We start from the raw sequence: 21,760 nt of genomic DNA, 5'->3' as shown, positions 1-21,760 counted from the left end.
AAACATGAGTAACCTAACACCAGGCAGTAGTACCAGCTCCTGCCTGCAAATCCAGGACAACTTCCCCCAGCCTGCAGCCAGAGGAACCCAGCGCTTTCACACTCCTGCCCAAAAAGCACTCGCAACACCCACAAAAAGGCACCTTGCCCATGCCGAGCTCCCAAAACCCCCCTCTGCCAGACGGTGCCTCCCGCACCCCCTCGTAACGCTGCCGGAGAGTCCTTCAGCCCACAGGTGCTATCGCTCCCCTGGGACCACCAGCCAAGCCGGCCGGGACTGGCAGTGCGGGCGGGACGGGGGCCAGCAGTAAAATTAGAAAATGTCTCCCTGCCAGCCCCTTCTCCAAGCTGCAGGGGCCAGCTGAGCCCAGTTGCTAACCTGCACTGTAACCCTTCTTGTTCCCCATTTTGTGGGGCTGGGAGATTTTCTAGAAAGCCAGGGATTTGCATGGCTTTCCTTTTTGATTAGCGGTCTCTGGCTACTCCAGAGAACCCGGCTCGCAGGCTGATGGGGGCAGAGGGAGGTTGATTTTTTTGGGGTCCTTTGGGGCAGAGGGAGGTTGATGGTTTTGGCTCCTTCGGGACAGTCCAGCTTGCACCATGCAATTCCCTTCACTACAGTCACTTTGCACGCTGAGCAGCCCTGCAAAGGCTGATCCTCCCCACCGCAAATGGCTGCTCGTGCCCCATTTCTAGCCCCTTTCCCCCCACCACAGCTGCTGCCCTCCTCCCCCCTCCTCCTGCAGCAGTTATTGTTATTATTTATACTCCTAAGCATCCTTTAAGTTTCCGCTGGGGGAGAGGATCAAAAGAGAAAGCCTTTTAAGGATTTCTGCCAGCGCCGGGAAGCGAATCCCCCCCAGCGAACAGTGCTGCTGGGGGATTTGAGTGTAGACAAGTGCTTAAACCCGAAAAGGGCAGAGAGAGGGGAGGGGGAGCCAGGGGCACGCTCTGAAACCAGACCCCCCCCGGCCGAAATGCAGCTCCTTCCTCAGCTTTAGGAAATGGATCCCTCCTGCGATTTCCTTTCAAAGGTGACTTGTAACCTCTTCATTAGGGTCGGCTTTGGCAGAGCACTCATGGTGCAGTTGGTAGGGCCAGCCTGCCGGTGCTGCGGCTTGCGGGGGAGCGCACTTGCCTTTCCAAGGGTGGAAAATAAACACGGCAGCTCGCAGTAGCAGCAGCTCCGCGGGAGGACTGGTGCCCTGGCCATGCTCTGATGGGTACCATGGACTTTAAGACAGATCCCAGTGCAGTAACAATCAATTTGCTGCTTATTGTCCACCCTGAGGAGACAGCAAACAAGCAGAAAGGGCAGAGAGAGAGGCAGACGGAAGGCAGCCAAAGCACAGGTAACGTCCCGCCTTGCAGTCGGTGCGAGGGAGGGGAGGGCTGCAGGTGCAGCACCAGCTGCCCAGCCGACGGTGAAGCAAAGCAGCAGCTTTGGAGCAGGGTTTGGGCTTCGCCCCCCCCCCCCCCCCCCCCCCTTCCCTTTGCAGACACGCTGCAAAACCTCCAAACTTCAAGCTTTTTTTGTCGAAATCCAGCATGCCTTCACTGGTCCTCCTGGTGCAGGAGAGCCCTTGCTCATACAGTGTTGCATGCTGCATGTTGCTCAGTGTCTAGCTGTGGTGCATGCAACCTAGGGTGCAGGAGGAGGTGACATACGCAGGGATATTAATCTGAGAACTACGTTTGCACCTTGCTCTGTCCTGCGGTGGCCCTGAGATGCCTCCACAGGCTCTCTTGGCTGTGCAAGGGGAGCAGGGGGAAAGCTCGGCCGTTTCACCCCAGACCAGCGCCTACTACTACAGAGTACAGGGGCAAAACTGTTTTGTTTGAAGCGTGTCTAGGCTTTGTCTCCAAGGATGACTACCCTGAGCCATTTATAGCTACAGTTTGGGACAGTCTCCCTGGCCCAGCTCCTATCCTTCAGGGGATCTTCCAAAAAGCTAAGGCTGTGCTCTGCAACTGTAAGGGGACCCTCCCTGCATAAGTAAAAGGAGTGTTCCTGCTCCAAAATCTTGGGGAAAAGCTAGATTTTCAGACAACCAGTTCCAGGCTAACAAGGATAGGCAAAGCTAACACAGAAGTTGTGTTCATGCTTCATCTAACACGGCATCCAGCACCTACCCAAATACGAGCAAGCCCTATCAAAGCAACTTAGACCTGGACTATTGCACTTTCTTCCTCCTGGTATTTCATACTTTAGTAACAGGGGCTGCAACAAATGCTGCAAATGAGACAGGGAAGGTGGATCCCGATGATACCTGGGTTCAGCTGGAATGATGGGTTACCTGAAAGGTTTCAGGGTGCTTGGCCTCCAGGCAGTGCCAGAACCTCAATCCAGGAGGAAGCCTACCAATCTCACGTTTATATTTTATAGGTTTGCAGGATGATGGAAATGGAAACAGCAGATCACAGCTACCTCAGGGGAGAGACCTTAATGGTATGTCATCTTCTCACTCTACTGATAAACTAACCACAGTACACAAAACCCATTTGTAAGCTTTTAGCACCCAGCTGTGCCTCTTGAGCATAAACATGCTTGAAACAACCCATCCCTTTCCAGCACTTTGGGGGGCTTCAATGGAGACACGCAGAGGGCCTTGGGCGATGTGCCATGGCCAGCGTTCCCTCCGTGCTCTCCTCTGCTCCGTGGCCAGGATGCACATCGGTGGCACTGCAGAGCCTGCGCACGGCCATCTGCAGGGGATTCTCCTGCAAGCTGCCACGGAGCTCGGTCATATTTCAGGTGCACGGAGCTCTTACATTTCACAGCCAGCTGATGGCAGGGGAAACTCAGTGCCCCAAATTGCTCACGTTGCAGATCAAGCTTCCAGAGACTTCCCCAGCACTCACACAGCTTAAGCAGGGTCTGGGGTGTGCAAGAAATTTTTGGGATTTCAACCCATCTATCCACCAGTCCTTTCATCTCTCCCTCTCAGAGATCGCCGAGTGCAAGGCAGGTGTGATTGCTATGCAGGAACAACATGGCTGCTGGTCTTGAATGTTGCCCTGCCAGTTCCTCACCCCTCTGCCCTGAAACAGTTTAGAAGGAACGTCTGAAGGGGTTACTGCTGGCTGCACACAGCCAAGCTGCAGGACTGCAATGCAACAGGACAGAGCAGCTCCTGGGCAGGGAACTGGACCATCCAACTTGCTTTCCTGGTAGTCTAAGCCTAATGTGGTGTCTGCAGAGAAAGGCGGGGGGCAAGGGTAAAGCAAGACAACAGGTAATTCTCATGGTACCAAACAGTGGATTCTAGTTATACCAAACAGGAGCTTTGCTTCCACAGGCCAAGCAATAGCAGTATACAAAAGCCATGACAATGCTTGATAGGAGCCCTGATCAAAGCCCCTCTGAAATCAGTGGTGGCTGGATGGCGCTTACAGACTGTAAGCGAGCAAGATTTCATGGCAAGATACAACTTTGAGGTTTTGCCTTTTTTTTTTTTTTTTTTTTTTAACAAATCTGATGGTCTCAGACACCAGATAACAAAAGCCTCCACTCTGGGAAGCAGATAAATATTCAACACTTTCTCATGCTTCCATTATGCTCAAGGGGGTCTGCAACCAGAGCTGCAGAGACAAGTCAGAGCCTCCCTTATGAGCGAGAGGACAGTATCGATCGTTCACCACCCCGAACTAGTAGCAGGAGTATTTAGTACGCATATGGGAAACCTTTCCTTGCAGCTCTACCTTAGGCACAATTTAAATCTCTGTGAGGATTACTAAGGAATTCAGACGCCAGAGGAGCAGGCAGAGCTCTCACTCCTCTAGCACCGCAGGGGTTAATAAATTCCCCTTTAATCAGCCGTGTTAGCATCTTGGTGAAACCTCTGACACCACTGAGCAGCTGGTGCTGCTGCAATATTTACAAACTGTATTACATAAGCCTCGCCCCAACCCCACCGAGGTAAACAGGCTGCGGCCCCATGCCGCGCCACAAAATCCCATCATTCACGGGCCTGATCCTTGTCACAGCCACGAGGTACGAATGGTATCTGGCCTTCAGGACGAGCCGTGAAAACCAGGTTCCTTGCGCTGGTCTCTGGTGGCTGGCAGCTTGGCAATCCCATGACGCTTTGAAAAAGAGCAAGGGATAGCCCTGGCGTCCTGGCCAACGTCCACCCCGCCTCCAGCAAGGCTCGAGCATCCAAAGCCGTGCGGGAGCTATGGCTCAGTGTCACCTGGCATTTGCTGACCGCCCTGGCTAACTGTCAGCACAGCCCGCGGGAGCGGATTTATGCTGCCTACGATTCTCCAGGCACGCCAGGTGCTCCACGCACCTTCCTCTGTCCCAAGGACCCTGTGGCCAAGTTGGCATCACTGAGATGGTCAGTAGCTGTCAGAGCACAGAGGGGAGAGATGAAGACGAGATGCTGAGAACCACGCCTTGCTCCCGCTCAGGGACCACATCGCCTCCAAGCTCCCCCCGCTGCCCTTCCCTCCCACCCACCTCTCCAAACACACCTCTCCAAACACGCACCCACTGGTCTAAGCACCCTAACCCCCCACCCTGAGTGGCAGCGCCCGCTCCAGCCCTTCCACAGGCTGGAGCATCCCTCTGGAGTGGGGCCAGGTGCCCCTGGACCAGCAATTGGGCTTTGAAGCCGGAGAACAGGGTCGGGCTTCTTGTGTCGTTACTTACTTCACTGCTGAGCAAAGGCACAGATTTAGTCCACCTCCATGCCAGGCACCTCCGCTCTCTTCAAAGCGCTGAGATGTTTTCCTTTGTACAACCAGGCCGGCAAGTCTCCAGGGAGCCCTGCGAGCAGGCGCAAGCCATTACTTCTTACTGTAACGAAGGTAAGTGGCAACCCAAGGGATAACGGTTTTTCAGAGCAGGGCTTCAGTGAGCTCCCACTCAGGTTTTTTTGTAATAAAATAACGTCAGAACACCCCAAAAGAGCAAAAAAGCCCCACCCTGACCATTTTGTGATCTTGAGCATGAAGAATTAAAAAATCTCAGGGGAGCCTAGAGAATCCTTGGGTCTTTCAGCATGGATGCATGGAGGTGGGTCTTGGAACACCTGCATTCCCACCATCCCCCTGACCACCAGGACATAGCATAGATGTAATCAGAAAGCATGATAATAACATACTCCTGTCAATGTCAGATATTCCAGTGCTGATGGAAGGGTGCAAGTGCCGGAAGAAATAATATTGGCAGAAATTTAGCTTAAGATAGCTAGTTGCAGAAGTCCTTTCATAGGGTAGATCCTTGCAAGGAGACATCCCTGCACTAGAGCAGGGGCAGTGCTGGGCCAGCTGCCGCCCAAAACACTCACTGGCCAAGGACTTGTCTGGCCACAGAGAACGAGGAAAAATGCAAGTGTTTCTTTATGAAGGATGTCTTGATTAGGAATAGTAAAAAACATGACAAAAACATCAGCAACCATTTATACCATTAGTTTACAAAGCAATGGATATAGCACTTTGCAAACTTTCTCTGGAATTACATTTTTTCATTTGTTAAATGCCTTTTAAACTTACTGGAAGACAGCATTTCTCATCTTTAAATTTGTTTCTTGAAAACAAAGAATTTTAATTTATGGGGGAAAACTGAGAAACTGGAAGTTGGCAAGAAAACTCGCAAAAACCAAAAGATAAAAATAATCTTGAGAAATAAAAAAGAACCCCTGAAAATATAAAAATCATAGGGAAATTATATTGTTTGCACAAATTCATGTCTTTGAGAAACAAGTTAATTTTACCTTTGAATTAACTGACGAGATACACCAACCAGCTCTAATCTTGACACCCTGATATACGCAAGCATCCCAGAATTGGCGTAAAACTCTAGGATTTAAAAGGGTTCTTTACATTTTTTCTTGCCTTCTGCTTTTGAAGCTTTAAAGGACATCAAACTTCTCTGCATAATCACAGGAGACAAAAACCCCCCTTCTTTCTAAAGTTAAATTCTGAGGAAAAACTTACTCTTTGATGAAAGTGCAGATTCCTACCTAATTAGCTGGTTCCAAGAGTTGGCTCTCAAGGAAAACCCCAAATGTCGTGAGACTCTCAATAAAATTGTAGGAGGTAGCACGTGCAATTGGATGGCAGCCCCAAGGTGCATTAACATCTTGACCTTCAGTCTCCAAAGTAACCTCCGTCTGATCCAAAACAGGGAGCCCATGAGCACACTGAGGTCCTCCAGGGAACCTTGGTGGTTGCAAACCTTTCTGAAATACTTGCCAAAAAAAAAAAAAAAAAAAGCAGTCTCTTTCAAAAAGTTCAGGTAATTCTTACAAAACACTCCCTAACTTTTCTCCTTGTACTTCTCTCTATGAAACTGTAAACACAAGACCCCCAGGTTTCCATCTGAGTTGTTCTGGAGCATCATGGCATACAGAGCACAAGTCCCACGGCACGCCTGGACCGCAGCCGGCTCTGCCAGGCCGCTGCCTCTTACAGGCAACAGCCTCAGCCAAAGATTTTAATATCACAAGTCAAACTATTTTCATAGCTCTGAGCCTTTTTGTTTGATTCCAAGAAAAATCAATGAAAGAAATTGATTCTCTGCTTACCATATCTCCATCAAGAGCTATTTAACATGGTGATAAACCCTTTTTTTAAGCTGCCACATAATCCTCGCTGAGGACCTCTGCTTTATTTATGATCCACTTTATATCACCTGTTAGGCTACAGTGGGCTGTCTTTTATTTTTTGAGAATCACAAATCACACCAGAGGTGACCAGAGGCTTTCTGGCCGTACAGTTTATCTTAAGGGTGCTTTCCTTTGCCAGGAAAGCCAAGCGCTTCGATACCTTCACAATCGCCAGAGCTGCCACTTCTTTTGCTAAAGTTAAGAACTGGCTTCAGCAATGCCTCAGCAGGCAATCCTGCCCTTCTCCTCCATGCCCTGGTTAGCTTTCCCTTTCTTAGGGAGTTTGTCATCGTTTCTTGCAGGAACCCAAGTGACGGTGGAGATTCATCCCAAGGATACTACCCCACAACTCCTCAAGAAACTCTCCTTTGGAAAAGGTACAGCCCAAGCTTTGAATCCTGGCAGAGCAGGTCAAGGATGGGAGGGAGAAGGACCCACATCCTTCCCTTTGCAGAAGCAGGGAGGGCAAGAAGCCCTCTGGGAGCTCGAGGAGATGCTGCACCCCTCGAGCCAGGGTAGGGCTTGCGATGACTGTACTAACTGTGCCGGGGTTGTTGCAGGTCCCCGGAGGCTGCCCAGCCTGAGAGGTCAGGACAACAATGGTGAGGCTCTGCTCTGCTACGGTGTGTCTCCAAGCTAGCCCTCGCCCAGGAGGTTGCTCCCAGGAGGAGACAGGCTCCCTTCTCCCCATGGGGGCTCAAGGCTCTTGAGACGATGCCAACCCCTATGCCCGCTCTCCCTGCCAGGCAGATGCTGCTGGACCTTGCCCGCTCCTGGGGCTTGAGGAGTAAAATCCTTCTGCTTGTGGTCTCCTCCTCCACAGGCTCTGGGATAAGGCGGGTGGTGACAGTCTGGGGGCCGCAACGTCCCTCAGAAATCCTCCAGTTGCCACAGAGCTCTCTGCAGGGTTATCATCTAACAGCTCTGGAGCTCAGCTCTCCCTTCTTCCATGCCTGGGGGGTTTGGCCAGGTGGTGGGCAGGGGTTAGATGTCCCCAGCCCTTGGGCTAGAACAGGAGATGTGACTGCCAGGGAATGTGGCCCCTGCAGAGCTGCAGGACAGTGGGGAGCAGATGCAGGACACAGTGGCAGTCCAGGCAGCTTGCTTCATTCCTCTCCCCTTGGCACCCACGCTCCACAGGGCATTGGCATCCATGTCTGAATGCAAGCGAATGGGCAAAGAAAAGCCTCAATTTCAGCTTTTTCCACCCAGTCCTGCTCCCCAGAATCACTTATTTCTGTTGTCTTTTTTTCTCCTGCCAACAACTGCTCACCTCATGCTCCATCCCCCAATTTTCTAGGTTTCCAGAGGACTGAAGCCCCACGGCCACCAGGAGGAAAAGACCTGCACAGTAACTATCATCTGTCCCCTCACCCCACGCCGGTGGCATTGTGTTGCACAACGCGGGGCAGCCCCGGATAGGAAGCTCTTCAGTCCTAGAAACAGGGCTTACCCTGCTGCAAGCCTAGACTGAAGTGCACGGACAAGGGATTTAATTTCTACTACCACCAAGTAACATTCAGCTTCCCAACCCTCTGTTCATCAGGGTGGCAGATGGGGATGGCTTTGGGAATATCACACGTGCCCAAGACCTCCCCAAGGCTCCACACCCAAGGCACGCTACCATGCAAACAGGCACAATGCACACTTCCTAATTGCACAGGGCTACCTGAGTTACTGCGGATCCCGTATCTGCGGGGAGCCTTTGCAGCTATAACCTGACAAAGACAAAAAACTGATAACCAATTTAAAAAAAAAATCCTGTTCCCAAAAGGCAAAAAGTAATTTTCAGAGCTGTAGAAAATAGGAACCTTTAAACACGTAAATCTGCTTTATCTCTCTTTAGGTCAGTGTAATAGCCCTTTTCAGAGAAAACAGAGATAAACCAAAAGCCTGTTAAAGAAACAGATGCCATGTGCCTACACACTGATTTTGGCAGATGGGCGCCTGCCCGGCACAGGGATGCGCCTGCATCCCGCCTGGCAGGCTGCACCGTCACCGGAACACGGGATGTGGGATGCCCCATAACCCCTCCCTGGGGCAGAGGTTTCCAAGAAAAGCAAGGCTCACATTAACAAAACACCTTTGCAAGTCAGGAATAGACCTTCTGGCCACCTCCCTAGTCGGCTGGAGCTGGCAGCAAGGGGGCCAGAGTTTTGGCCCATTTTGGGGAGATGAAGAGTGAGCAGGTGATGAATATAGATTTCAGAAGCACTGCTGGCTTCTCAGCTAGGATAGGATGCTCTTGGAGCCTCTGGTGCATCCCGCTCCCACCAGCACTCACTGAGCAGGCAGTGGAGGGGCGTCCCACTTGCTTAGCGAGGGTCACAAATAAAGCAGTATGCAACCAGCCAAAGCCCCTGTGCCCCCACACGCAGCCCGAGGCAATTCGCTTCTCCTTGTCACCTCTCTCCAGGCAAACAGCATCTCTACAGCACATTCATTCACCTCTCCCAGCACTCAGGAGTCACACAACAGCATTTTCACTTTGTGATCTCTTTAAAATCCTTTTTTCCAGAGAAATAACAATCCTACAGAGATAGCTAGAAGAATCTCTTTAGTCCTGAATGGCTTTGACAGCACATGGCAGGGGGAGAGATTGCTGTAGAGCTCAATTCTTCTTTCACCAGCTCAGAAGAAACAGGAGTGCTGAGCAGACGGCGGTCCAGGGGAGATGTCCATCTGATATGTCTGTGCACTGAGCTATAGCTGGATCACTCGGGTGGCTCACAGATGAGGGAGAACAGTGTCAGCTCATTCAGAGGCTGTTAAAAAATAAGTTATCTGATTAATTAGGGCAAGTTATTAACCCTTTATTCATACTGAGTAGAACCAGAAGCCTAGAGCCTGCAAAAACGCAGAGGGTCAGGCACACCAGTTTCAGTCCAAATGCTCCCCACATAACGTTTCTCATGCGCTTGAATTTGTGCAGAGTCATGGCCCTTTACCATGCAAAATATTCATCGCTTTCAGCAAAACTACTGAAGAAATGCAGCTCTTTGCTGAGTTTTTAAAAAAGTAATGTTTTTGCCAGGGTTTCCACAGCACAGATTTTCCTGAGCACCTCCATATAATATCCTGGGATTTTCTATGCTGTTATACAGTGCCAAAGATGCAGGGGCACCTCCCACTCCAGCATGGCCCAAATTATACCAGACTAGACAGGATGGCTCCTGCTTTCCATGCAGCTGGCAGGGACCTTCTGCGAGTGCCCTCGTGTCCTCTGCTCCCTAAGTACCCGCTGATGGATGCCTCCATGGGTCGGGCAGGAGCTCTGCAGTGTCCTCTTGTTCAAGCGTACAGCCAGGAAAAATACCCCCTCCCTTCCTGAGACAATGACAACTCGTTTCTTCCCAGCATATCCATGGGACAAATCCTCTTTGAAATCCATGCCAGTAGATCTGCAGCAATTTGAGAAGCTGGATGCCTACGCATTAAAAGTAAGACTTGCTTTTGCCTCTGTCCTCCTCCCAGCTCCCCTGCGGGGATGTTCCTTGAAACCTAGCTACCAGCACTAACACCAGCTTAGTCTGAGCTATTGGGGCAAGCGCCTCAAAATCTCCCAAACAAGTGAAAAACCATTTCCCTGCAAACAGACATCCCACTCTAGGACAGAAACTATGACCAAAAATACTTCTTGAAACATGGCTTTATATTTCTATTTTTAATGACACTCGAGTTAAAGCAGCCTCTTGGCAGGTGGGATCTCGCTAGCTTTAGAAGAACGAGGGAGCGGGGAGGAAGGGAGATCTACCATAGCAATTTCTTCACCACAATCTTGTAATGCTTCCTCCTCACAAACAGGTAAACGTCAAGAACAGCGTAGAGGAACTCGTTAAAGCCCTGCTTAAACAAGCCCAGACTGATCTGGAGAAAGTCCGAGCCATATGGATGTGGATATGCCATCACATAGGTATGTTGAGATCTTCAGTTGAGAAGATAAGGCTGTTGCTGTCACCCCTGTTACTCTGCCATTGCAGTTTACTATATATCTTGTGGGTTAGTTTCATGTGGTGGGTGGTAGGAAGGCTTTCTGGATGTATTAATCCAGAAATATATTCAGAGGTTATCTCACAATCTCTGTTTCCATACTGCCTCTCCTAACACTGCCAGGCCCTACAAGGTTTGCGTGTAAACAATTTATTTCCACGTGATGAATCCGTAACTCCTACCTGATTTATTCACGGGTGTAACCATACAAGTCCCTATCATCTATCGGCCAGAGCATGAAGCCAGGCTGCCAAGCAATGGAAGCTTGGTTGTCACATTCAGAGCCATCCAATGCCACCAGAAGCTTCATCTCCACCACTGTCCTGAATCTCCCACCCCACATGCCCTTCCCAGAGCACTCTGCATCCTGGTGCCTTTGCTCCAGGTCTTGGCATAGCTTAGGTACCACCAGAAAGCATCAAGCTGCCTTGCCCAGCTTGGCATCATCACAGCTGCTTCTGCAGCTCCTCTGTTCTCCCTCTTTGGGCAGCAGACCAGCCCTTGCAAGGAGCAGCCTGGACCCAGCCCAGTGCTCAGCACAGCCCATCCTGTGTGAGGTGCCCTCTTGCCTTTGACAGTCTCTTGGCTGTTTTCGTAGCCAGCTTTGCCCCTGTGCATCATGGATACATCCCACGCTCCAGTCTCTAGCTGGTAGCTAACTGCATTTGTCCTACTGACACATCCATCAGCCATCTCAGCACAGCACATCAGAGAGGCCAGCTTTCATAAAATGTGCTGGCACCTGCTCGATTGCTGTTCCTGCCTGTACGTGCACCCTTTCAGCCTTCATGACAGCAACAATCACTCAGTTTCCCCTGTCCCTTCCTACCCAATCCCAACCCAGGCAACACTGGTGTTTCAGAAATAACCAAGATGTGAAGAGGACAAGGAAGGAGGATGAAGCAGCATTTGTAGCCTCTCCAGTCTAGCACATCAGAAGGGGCAAAAAGCTTCTTGCCACCCCAAGCTCCTTGGTGGGGGGAAACTGGATGTGCAACTTGATTGCATTTTGCATAGCATATGCAAAAATATTTCTTTCCCATTAACTCTTGCAGGAGGAGGGAGAGAAGTACAGCTATTCTTTCCCTTACCTCTTAAACATCCTGATGGGCTCTGGTGCAGTGCAGTTTGCTGGCTGAACAGACCAGCTGACGGAGAGCAGAAAAGCAATTTGGGAAGTACTGGCCTAATCTCACGCCCACTGAGATCAGCAGAGCTTTGCCAGCAACTGCACAGTTAGCATAGTTAGGTCAATCCCAAGCAGCTTTAATCTTGCCCTTAAATATGCAGACTGCTGATTTCAGTGCATTTCTTGAAACCGAGCATTTGACTCATCCCAGCGCCGAACTCCCATCGGCTGCTGATCAAAGACTGAAGTCTTTACGCTATTAACTCATTTCTGCCTGCCACTGCCTGGGCCAGATCCTGCTTGGGATGGTCGGTCTCGTTTGAGTCGGTCCATTTACCTTGCACACATTCATAGGATGTCTCTGATCCCTGACAGGTACGCTGTGATCTCCTCACAAGATTTTTTACACCATCTTGGCCCTGGTTCTCCTTCCTTCCTGCAGAGGCTGACCCCTATTTACATGCATGGGAAATAAACACAGTGCTAGGAATTTAAATCAGCTCACAAAAATGCAATGTATCTATCCTGGAAGAGCACTGACAATATAAACTCCTTCCTTGTTTGGCTTTAAGTGACAGCGCTGCTCCCTGGGTATATCTTCCCACCCAATTCAACTCCCTGCCTGTGATGAACTGCTACCTCCATGCAGCAGTAACACTAAAAGAAATTATTTCAGCTATCATTTCTAGCATAAATACAGAGCCACATGCAGCCAGCTAGCTCTCCATACCCCTCAAAGTGCTCTGCAGCTTTGTTGGTGGCCCAGTGAACAGCCCAGGTCGAGAAAGCCAGCCTTCCCCTACAGCCCCACGAGCCAACCTTGAGGCAGCCGTCAGCTGAGCCCCTTAGATAAAAGACAAGCAGTTGCAGCATTTCATCAAAGCACAAATACAGCATGTTGCCAGCTTTTTTCCCCCCTCTTCCACAGCATTAAAGGGAAGATGAATCAGCTGATGCAGCATTCCTTAGATCTTTGTCAGAAAAATATGTTCGTATTTTAAGAAAGAGGTTATGGACATGACCAAGGTTGGTCGGTACTGAATTAACCTTCCCAGAACCAGTTCCTCAAGCTCTGTCTGAAGGAACCCTGCTGTGCTGCTCTTCTGCATTCATTCAAATAAATTAAGATTTCCTACACTTCCAGGTATTGATATGACTCACTTGCAACAAATCATTTCAGGTATTTCCCAACAAGCTACTTTCCAGGTATTTTTAATACAAATTGCTTGTAAAGAGTGCAAAAAGCTCAATGGTTTCCTTTGACAGTAACACGAGTCCACTCCTTCAAATGCAGAGCGCTCTGTTTTTTACCAGGAGCTCTTGAGATTGTAGATCCCCCCCGCACGAGGGCAGCCCCTGGGGAGGCCCAGTTTCTCTAAAAAAGCAGAGTTTTCCTCCATTTGGATTCAACTGCTGAATCCCAGCCCAGGCTTAGAACAAACAGTGATGAGAGACAGACCTTGTCCCTCTCCCCCCACCAGCCATCCACAACATCCTTGTGCAGCATGCGCCACGGCTTGTTTCTCTTTGCTTGTGCTCACGGAGATGAAAAGCAATCCAAGCGTTGCTCCTGCTGCCCGTCGATCCCATTGCCTCAGGCTTTTGGATGAACTCTCATCTGTGTTCCTTCCCACAGAATACGATGTAGTGGGCTACCATAACAAAAGCCAGCTGTCAAGCAAACCCATAGACGTGCTTCAGACGGGGAAGAGCATTTGTGAGGGATACGCTGGGCTCTTTGAACAAATGTGCAGGTAAATTAAGCTCAGAAACATTCAATGCCAGGGAGAGTTAACATTCATTGTCATCTCTGTGTCTATTCTGTCTGCCTTTGCGTTGACTGATGTGACTTTAAGCAGGATGTGGAACTTTAGCTTTCAAACCATGCTGTGGAAAAACAGCAAGTCCTAGAAAGGTCAATTTTGCTTCCTCCTCCACCCCCTCCGCCCCCCCCCCCATCATAATTTACTTTGTGCCATCTGCTGAGCTTCGCATTGCATTAACATAATGGCAGATGAAAACACAGAGCTAATTTGGTTAGAAGAAGCTAGGTTTTTCCTTTGAGTATCTGTACGTGAAGGTTAAAAGCATGGCAAGACTTAAACAAGAAGGAGTGTTGTCTCCAACATGCTCCCATGCAAGAGGTAGGCACAGTCCCAGAAGGTGCTTTCCCAAAACCTTCTGGAGATGCCCTCTCCCCTCCACTACAGAAGCACCACAGCGATACTGCCTCACACTTACCACACTGTTTTCTGCAGTCAATCTCAAGGTGCATCACCGTGCATCAATACTGCAATTCCCAAGGTGCATCAATACTGCAATTCCCATTTTATAGCTACATCAGCATTTAATGACTAAAATCCATTCTCCTGCCTACAAAACCTTGTTGACTTCACTGGGGATTAGTTGCATAAACAAGTGGGATTTCCCCCACAAAGCGGGACTTTAAAACCACAAAGCCATTTCATAGAAGAGGCAGCCCCTTCCTTGGCAGGGAGCACAGGCGCCTTGCATATGAATGCAAAGCAAATCCCTTCTCCCTCACGTTTCTCCAACCCAGTAAAGAAAGGAGATGGCCGTTGTGCAAGGCAACCCTCAAGCACCACAGCAAGGAGCAGCATCTCACCTCTCACAGCTGCATGCAATGATTTGGCTTAGAAGAGTAGTGAACTCAATGAAGGTGCCTGGCAAGTTTGGGACCAGCCTTATGTAGAAGGGTTGTCCAAGAGGAGAAAACTGGACCTGATGACTCAGGGACACAAGATTGGAAGTGGCTTCCTAACGCCAGAAAGCAATGGTGTATTTTCCTAAGAGCATGGGCTTGCAAGGTGGCTCTCCCAGGGAGCACCTTCTCAGCAGAGCAGCTTCCACTTACAAGATAGCTTTGGAAAAAATTTAAGACCAGTTATTAATTGGCATGTGTAAATAAAAATTGGCTTTCCACACATCCAAAAAGATTTGGGAAGGTTTTCACCATGAAACAAACAAAATCTACAGGGAAAAGGACAGATTTAAAAAAAAAAATACTGTGCCAGATGCTAAAGTGGTGAATGCTTCCAACCAGTAACATATCCTGCGATATCGGATCTTGCTTTCTAAAGGGTAAAATAAAGAAATAGCATGATGAAGTATGAATTTATAACTGCATCTTATGGAACAGTTATTAGCAGTTAGAAGTGGGGGAAATTTGCATCTGTTCATTAAAACACATATGTTTAGTTCATTAAAAACATTAATCTTTCTAAGGATATCTTTTACTATTTAAAGGCTCTGTTGATTTACTCTTAATTCCTCAGTTCCAGGTTGATTATTCATTTCATGATTCAGGAAACCTCCCAGTCATCCAGCCTATTACTTTTGTCAAATATTAGCTAAATGTTTAGCTCCTTTCCTGAAAAAGGAAAACCAAAGACAACACCCCTTTCTTGCAAGGGGATCTCCTCATCCCTTCTTCTTGGGCAGTTCAAGTCTTATGCTGAGTCTAAGCATAAAGGCAAGAGGCAAAGAGCAGTCTTCTTATGTAAAGGTTTTTCAGAGCCAAGTTTTGGGGGAAAAATGGTCTTTTAACATGCCTTTTTTTCCTAGCTCCTGTTGAGGCAACTTTAACAAACAACCCAATTTGCCAGTCACCAGGAGTCCCCCCAAAGGTCCTGCTGAAGTCAAAGGCTGACACTGATTGAGTCCTACTTGTCCCAGTGCCAGCAGAGAGAAGCGTTTCTGTTGCAGACACAACACTGTCTGCACACTGTCACCTCCGACCACAGCTTTGGCAGCCAGACTTCTTCCCATTAGCTGAGACTCCTGTCACAGAGGAAAGGTGGGCACAGATAGTGGGAAGCTGGCCACAAAACATCAGTTTCCAAACATCAGGCGTAATAGCAATGAACATAAACACAGGCTTCTGACCAACATTTTAGCAGCATTTATCAAGAACTGGCTTCTCAGCTGACAACCAACTCAAGGAGGCAGCATGGCTGAGTGAATCAGGGAGTGTAAATTCATGAATTCAATTTAGGGCAGAACCTAGCAGTCCAGACTTGGGGAGAAACTCCCTTACCAGAATTAACGATGAAGGCAAAACAATTATTTGCACTTGAGAGGTTTCAGCACTACCTTTGGGAGCAAAGCTGACCGCACTCTCTACAGTGGATCTGACAGCTTAGCTGTTCCTTATTCATAATTAGTCTGCAAACAATCCAGGTTTCACATCCTCTTGCTTCTCCTGTTTTCTACAGTCAGTAGCTTTCCTTCTTTTCAGGCACAGGAGTGTACACCTACCTACCGCAAGTATAAACCATTCTGTCTCCCTCTGGAGAAGACAGATTTGCTTCTTTTTTAGATGAAATCATCAAAGTCAACCTGAAATCAAAGGGAAGAAGGTGTCATTGAATTTCAGTGACACCTGTAGCAAGATCCAGATTATTTCCTACTCTTTTTGAAGCAGAAAAGCAACTTAGCTTTTAACCTCCATGCTGCACCAAGCAGGTGTTGCCAACTGTTTCTTAATTCAGTTCTTCCAGTCCATCTCTTATTGAGGTCATCTTCTAACATCACATTGCCACTTCAAGCATTTTTGGAGATCTTCTCAATCTTCTCTCTGCCTGGTTAATTTATCCAGATAAAGTCATTTACACAAGAAAGGAGACATGATCACTCTCGTCACCAATACAGGATTTCTCTTTTACAGGATGTTTTAGCCCTGTTTTTTTATCTGTCCATCATTAGAGAGACCACTGTTTAAATGCTCTGACCTTTCTTTTGGGAACTTTGAACACATCCAAGCACAAACTCTTCTTGCTGCTTTGCTAACGTTCACTGTAAGTGAGAGCACAGACAGAACAAAGGGCAGAACTTGTCCCTTAATGTTCTCTCTGAATATCCCATCTAACAAGAATGTCTAGAGAAGCCTAGAAGGATTAGACGCCAATCCCCATGAAATTAGTGGGAATTTGGTACTTAGCTCCTGTTAGGCGCCTTTGAAACTCCTAGGATCAAATCTTCCTTAAAGCTCCTGGGCCACCTCATAGTCTCAGTTACATCATGTAAATCCAAGCTCTCACCAGTCTTGTCAGTGGAGTTGCTCCAGATTCACTGCCCAGCTCCACGTTAGAGTTTGGCTCACAGGTGACTGCAGGCTGGCAAAGATTTTACAGACCACCTGCAACACCAGGTTTCTCAATGGTATTCCTTCCGGGCTTGCCACGTTCATTTTGAATACCTCGTGTGACAGGCAGCGCCTTGCTGTCACTGCATAACAACCCACGCTAAACGAGAGCTGGCTTGCGTGCTCCCTACCACAGACTGCTTCTCCTCTTTGCCAGCCATCTTGAGCAGGGATGGGGTACTGCCACGTTTCTCCTCTTTGTATAACTTGGTCTTCTCTCTGCAGGCTACCCAATGTGACCTCCCAGCTGGGTCTCAATCAGCCCTTTGCAGTTGTGATTCTATTTTTCATACTCTTTCTTAAAGAAGAAATAATTTAAGAATTTAATTTGATACTCTTAAAGAAAGAGTATCAAATAACTAAGTAACACAAAGATGTCAAGGTTTGAGTTTAGTAAGTCTGTATGAGAAGCCAGAGTGACCACCTTCCCTTTAAACCAGCATCGTCTCCATGAAAAAGCAGTCCTCCCTATAAGCACTACTGCACTGCCAATTACCAGCCAGTATCTGTTATCAGACCTCGACTTCTTAACAACCATGCTAATTATCTTCCCCATAAATATCACTTTTATTCTGAGTTAAACCCACATTATGCAGACAATCTTGCTCTTGAAGCATGCACAGTTTATTACTTAAGGTAGCTGTTCCATTTAATGTACTTTTCAATGAAGAAGAAAAATGTCAATACCATCCTACACAAAAGGCAATCCTCTAAGTGAAGCAATTTTAGATTAATGCTGAAATAAGATGCCAATGTTAGAATCCGTTGCTATCAACAGCAAAGAGCTTATTAACACAGTGCTTATTTAAATCTTATTTACACATCAACACAGGTATTCATTATTTTTTAAAAAAAGATACTATTTAATCATTTGTACCCTGGGCAAGCACAAGCTTGCTCTTTAAGGAAACTAAATCAGCATCCACAATCCCGTGAGGTCTCAGATACCTTAGCTGGTGTCAAACACCGGGCCTGCCATCACAGAGAGAACATAAGCATGAACAGACACACTTTTAATTTATAATTACATGGGCTAATTGTGGACAGCATCAAAGGGATTCTACTGAGTAACAAGACAGAGAGCAATTAAGCACACTTCATCTTTGTCATCCTCCTCTAACAACATTGAATTGATGGTGCATCAGACAAAAAGAGAGGGAATATGCAAAAACTGGAAGAGAAAAGCCCCTTTCTCCAGTGGGATGCTCTCTCCAAGTGCCTATGCAAAGACTACAGGAAAAAACAACCCCTACACAACACCTCGGGCATCATTACCTTGGGTTATTCTCGCATGTCCACCCCATATGAAGCCATTCTCCAGCACAGCGCAGAAAAATACAGTCTCTGCATGATGTCAGTGGTCAAAGGGAAGAACTTTTCTGTCTCTAGATATGCTGACAGGCTGGTATGGGAAGGCAGTTAAAGGAACACTGTACAAAGTGCAGAGATCACCCTATCAAGAAAAATACAGCACACCAGGTAACAGCAATTTTCCAAAGCATGAAAAAGTGTAGTAACCTAGACATTTACCACAGTCATCTGTCACCAGGGTCAGAAGTTCAAGTTTTCAAAGAGAGGTATGCTTGCACACTTAGACATTTAAAACCCCTAACTGCCCTGGGACTCAACTGCAAGGAGGCACCTGAGGAGCTGATGGAGCTGGTCCACTTGACTACAGGACTGAAGTTCTGCAGACGTGATGGACTTTGCTCCTCCTTTTGTCCTTCCACAAAAGTACGATGACGGGTTTAAAACAAAAGTCTCCTGCTACATCTTGTTGTTTCCTTTTAGTATTGCAGGAATCCAGTGCATGAAGCTATCAGGATACTCTAAGGGGTACGGGTACAAGATGGGGCAGACCTTCACAGGGGACTCTGACCATGCCTGGAACGCCGTCTACCTTGATGGAAGGTGGCATTTACTCGATAGCACCTGGGGAAGTGGTGCCGTTGACGATTCTTTCACCAAGTTCACCTTCAGGTAAAGAAACCATCCTCTATGTTAATAAATAAACCTACCCCAAAGGTAGAAGAAAGCTGATGGGTGTGATAAGAAACACCAAACAGTGACAAATTTTAGGTCCCACAGCAAGACACAAAGCCCTGAGCAAGGTATTTGGGCTCCCTATACAAGGGATGGAGCACATACCTGTAGAAAGGCAGTGGCCCTGAGCAGCAAGCCGCATAACTGCTAAAAGTGAACTTGTTTTGCTTATCACATCTTCAGTTTATGCAATACTACATGACACTTGATTCATAGCTTTCAGCTGCCTGAGAGGTGGTGCCTCCACACTTTCAAACAACAAGCAGTGCCTCCCTCTTCCTTCAGGAGCCCATGGTTGCAGGGTGCAAATACCCTGGTTTTATCAGGGTATTTATCAGCTCAGCATTTGCCCTGGAAATGGAAGACCAATGCTCAGGTTCCATCTCTGCCTGGACAATTTCAAACCCACGGACCTCAGTTCCTCAGCAGCCCAAAACACTCTGACTTCTTCCTGCTGAGACCACCACCACTGTGTAGGGGAAGAATTAACTATTTATAATTACTCATTTTCCTTTAATCTCTTCCTTCTTCTTCCAGGTACAATGAGTTTTATTTTCTGACTCACCCGGCTCTGTTCATTAACAATCACTTCCCAGATAACAGTAACTGGCAGCTTCTTAAGCCAACCCTGACACTGAAAGATTTTGAGAACAACATGCTGCACAACAGTAATTTTTACATGCTGGGCCTGCTGACCGCACACCCAGAGACAGCTGTGATCCAAACAGGTAACACCTGCAGAGGGGAAGCTGCAGAGCATCCTCCCTTATCCAGTCCTGCATCTACCACACACTGTCGTGTGTGTAGTGAATTACATTTCCAGCTTGGTTCTGGCAAGCAGAGTGCACTCAAAGCTCTTGGGGCAGAGGAGGGTCTTTTTTCTTTCTTTTTGTCTTTCTGTTTTTTGTTCAAGCTGCGAAAAACTGTTGTAGCCCTTGCTCTAAAAGAAACCCTCAGTCAGCAGCTGAGGATGAGTTACTCTATCAGCCAGCATCAGTGGTGCAAAATTAGAAGTATTACTATTATTTATTAGCAACTCTGGCTTGAAAATGAGATTAAAACCTTTTACGATGTTCCAAAAGTTTGATTTACTGAATGATGGATAAACAGGCACTTCTTTATGCAATACTGAGCACCCCATGTCAGTCCAGCAGCTCTTTTAACACAAAACTATTTGGGTAACACCACTGAACTACAGGGCCCACATTTAAGATCACCTTCCTCAGATTTTAGAAGAGCTGCAGGAATTTAACTAGATGGCTAATTTATGAATGCTAAGAACACAGAGTTAAAACTTAAAGGCAACAACATTTTAGGACTTAATGTTGTCTTCAAGCTATTTGGGAACAGGCTCATAGGGAGGTAGATTATATCTACGTACTGGAGGGTTCCTGCACTTTTCTCTGAAGCTTCCTGGAACAGCTACTGGACTAGCAATCAGGTCTAATCACATCTAATTAAGCTCTTCTGAGCACATGGGCTGACAGTACTTTCAGTTATATTTCACACAGGCTTTCATATTCTATAGGACCACAGCTCCATTTCAGTGTATATCAAAATAGGATAAATGCACATCTCCAAAACAAAGGCCACTCTTCACCACATTCTTTTTGAGGGACACTGGTCTAAGCAGAGAGCTCACAAGCTATGACATGTCAATTGCAGCTCTTTATTTTACTATTAGAGTAGTAGTAATTTATTGGGACAGATTAGTCTTCCCAGAACAGGGTGTACATGCAAAAAATGTACTGAAACTCCTATGCAGTTTCTTTTCTTTTGTATTTCATAGAAAATGGAAAAGCCTCTGTATCAGTGGATTGCCGTTCTGCCACATTATTTACATTTAAGCTGAAGGGAACAGATGAACACGGTTTAATGACTTTGAAAAAACATGGAATGAAGCTGGATATCTACCCACAGAAGACAGGGAGTCACAAGCTGCAGATCTTTGCCAAGCCCTCCAAAGCCTCAGAAGAGGTCTACAACTGCGTGTTAGAATATGTCGTAGAGTGCAAGTCTGTAGACAAGGCCATGCATTTCCCAAAGGACCTGCATCAGCCTGTTGGACCAAGCTGGTTCACGGAGCGGCAAGGGTTCCTGAGACCATCACACCCTGACCCCATCATTCACACCAATGACGGACGGTGTTCTGTCACCTTCACCTTGGGCAAAGACATAAGCGTCTTAGCCTCGCTGCACTCCGATAACAGCAGCCTGACAGAGGATATGAGAAGGCGGCACATCATGCAAATCCATCGTGGGAACCAAATTGAGTTGAAGATCCACCTCCCCCACGCAGGGAACTTTGTTCTGAAAATCTATGCCAAGAAGAAGTCAGATCCTGGCAATTACGACTACATCTTCAACTACCTCATCACTTGCCTGAACACCGAAGTGAAGTGGCCGGCTTTCCCTCAGAGTTACAGCAAGTGGGCAGAAGACTATGAAATACTGGAGCCACTCTCCGGCTTGCTGCCAGCGAATCGCAACATTCAGTTTAAACTCAAAATGCATGGGATAGCAAAGGTGCTAGTTCAAGCTGAGAATGCCTACCCTCTCACCCAGAGCAGAGGCTACTGGGAGGGAACCTGCAACACTTCGGGATGCAGAGAGGTGTTTGTGATGGTGCATGAGAACGCTAACCACAGCTTTTACTCACATGTCCTGAAATACGAAGTTGAGACCCAGTAACACCCCCTCCTTGTTCTTTCGCTCAACTGCATGAACCAACATTTCCAACGTGCCCAAAACCAATACAGCTTAAGGAGATCACTCATTCTCTCAATCAAATCTGTTCTTTCAATGAATGCAGGACAGCGCT

The 21,760-nt window shown here is 47.6% G+C and overlaps 1 protein-coding gene across 1 annotated transcript; it reads left to right on the top strand.

Annotated features, from left to right (window-relative positions):
- The first annotated feature begins 1,218 nt into the window (after positions 1-1,218).
- On the top strand, positions 1,219-21,630 carry KY (kyphoscoliosis peptidase). Its single transcript, XM_075509177.1, has 12 exons — positions 1,219-1,351; positions 2,386-2,448; positions 4,749-4,811; positions 6,916-6,990; positions 7,174-7,215; positions 7,914-7,964; positions 9,971-10,053; positions 10,418-10,526; positions 13,369-13,486; positions 18,688-18,876; positions 19,477-19,667; positions 20,729-21,630. The coding sequence occupies exons 1-12, from the start codon at positions 1,219-1,221 to the stop codon at positions 21,628-21,630; spliced, it is 2,019 nt and encodes a 672-aa protein (XP_075365292.1).
- Positions 21,631-21,760: the final 130 nt, after the last annotated feature.

Source organism: Mycteria americana, chromosome 7, assembly GCF_035582795.1.
Source record: "Mycteria americana isolate JAX WOST 10 ecotype Jacksonville Zoo and Gardens chromosome 7, USCA_MyAme_1.0, whole genome shotgun sequence".
Taxonomy (NCBI): Eukaryota; Metazoa; Chordata; class Aves; order Ciconiiformes; family Ciconiidae; genus Mycteria; species Mycteria americana.
This window is presented reverse-complemented; position numbering and strand designations above follow the sequence as displayed.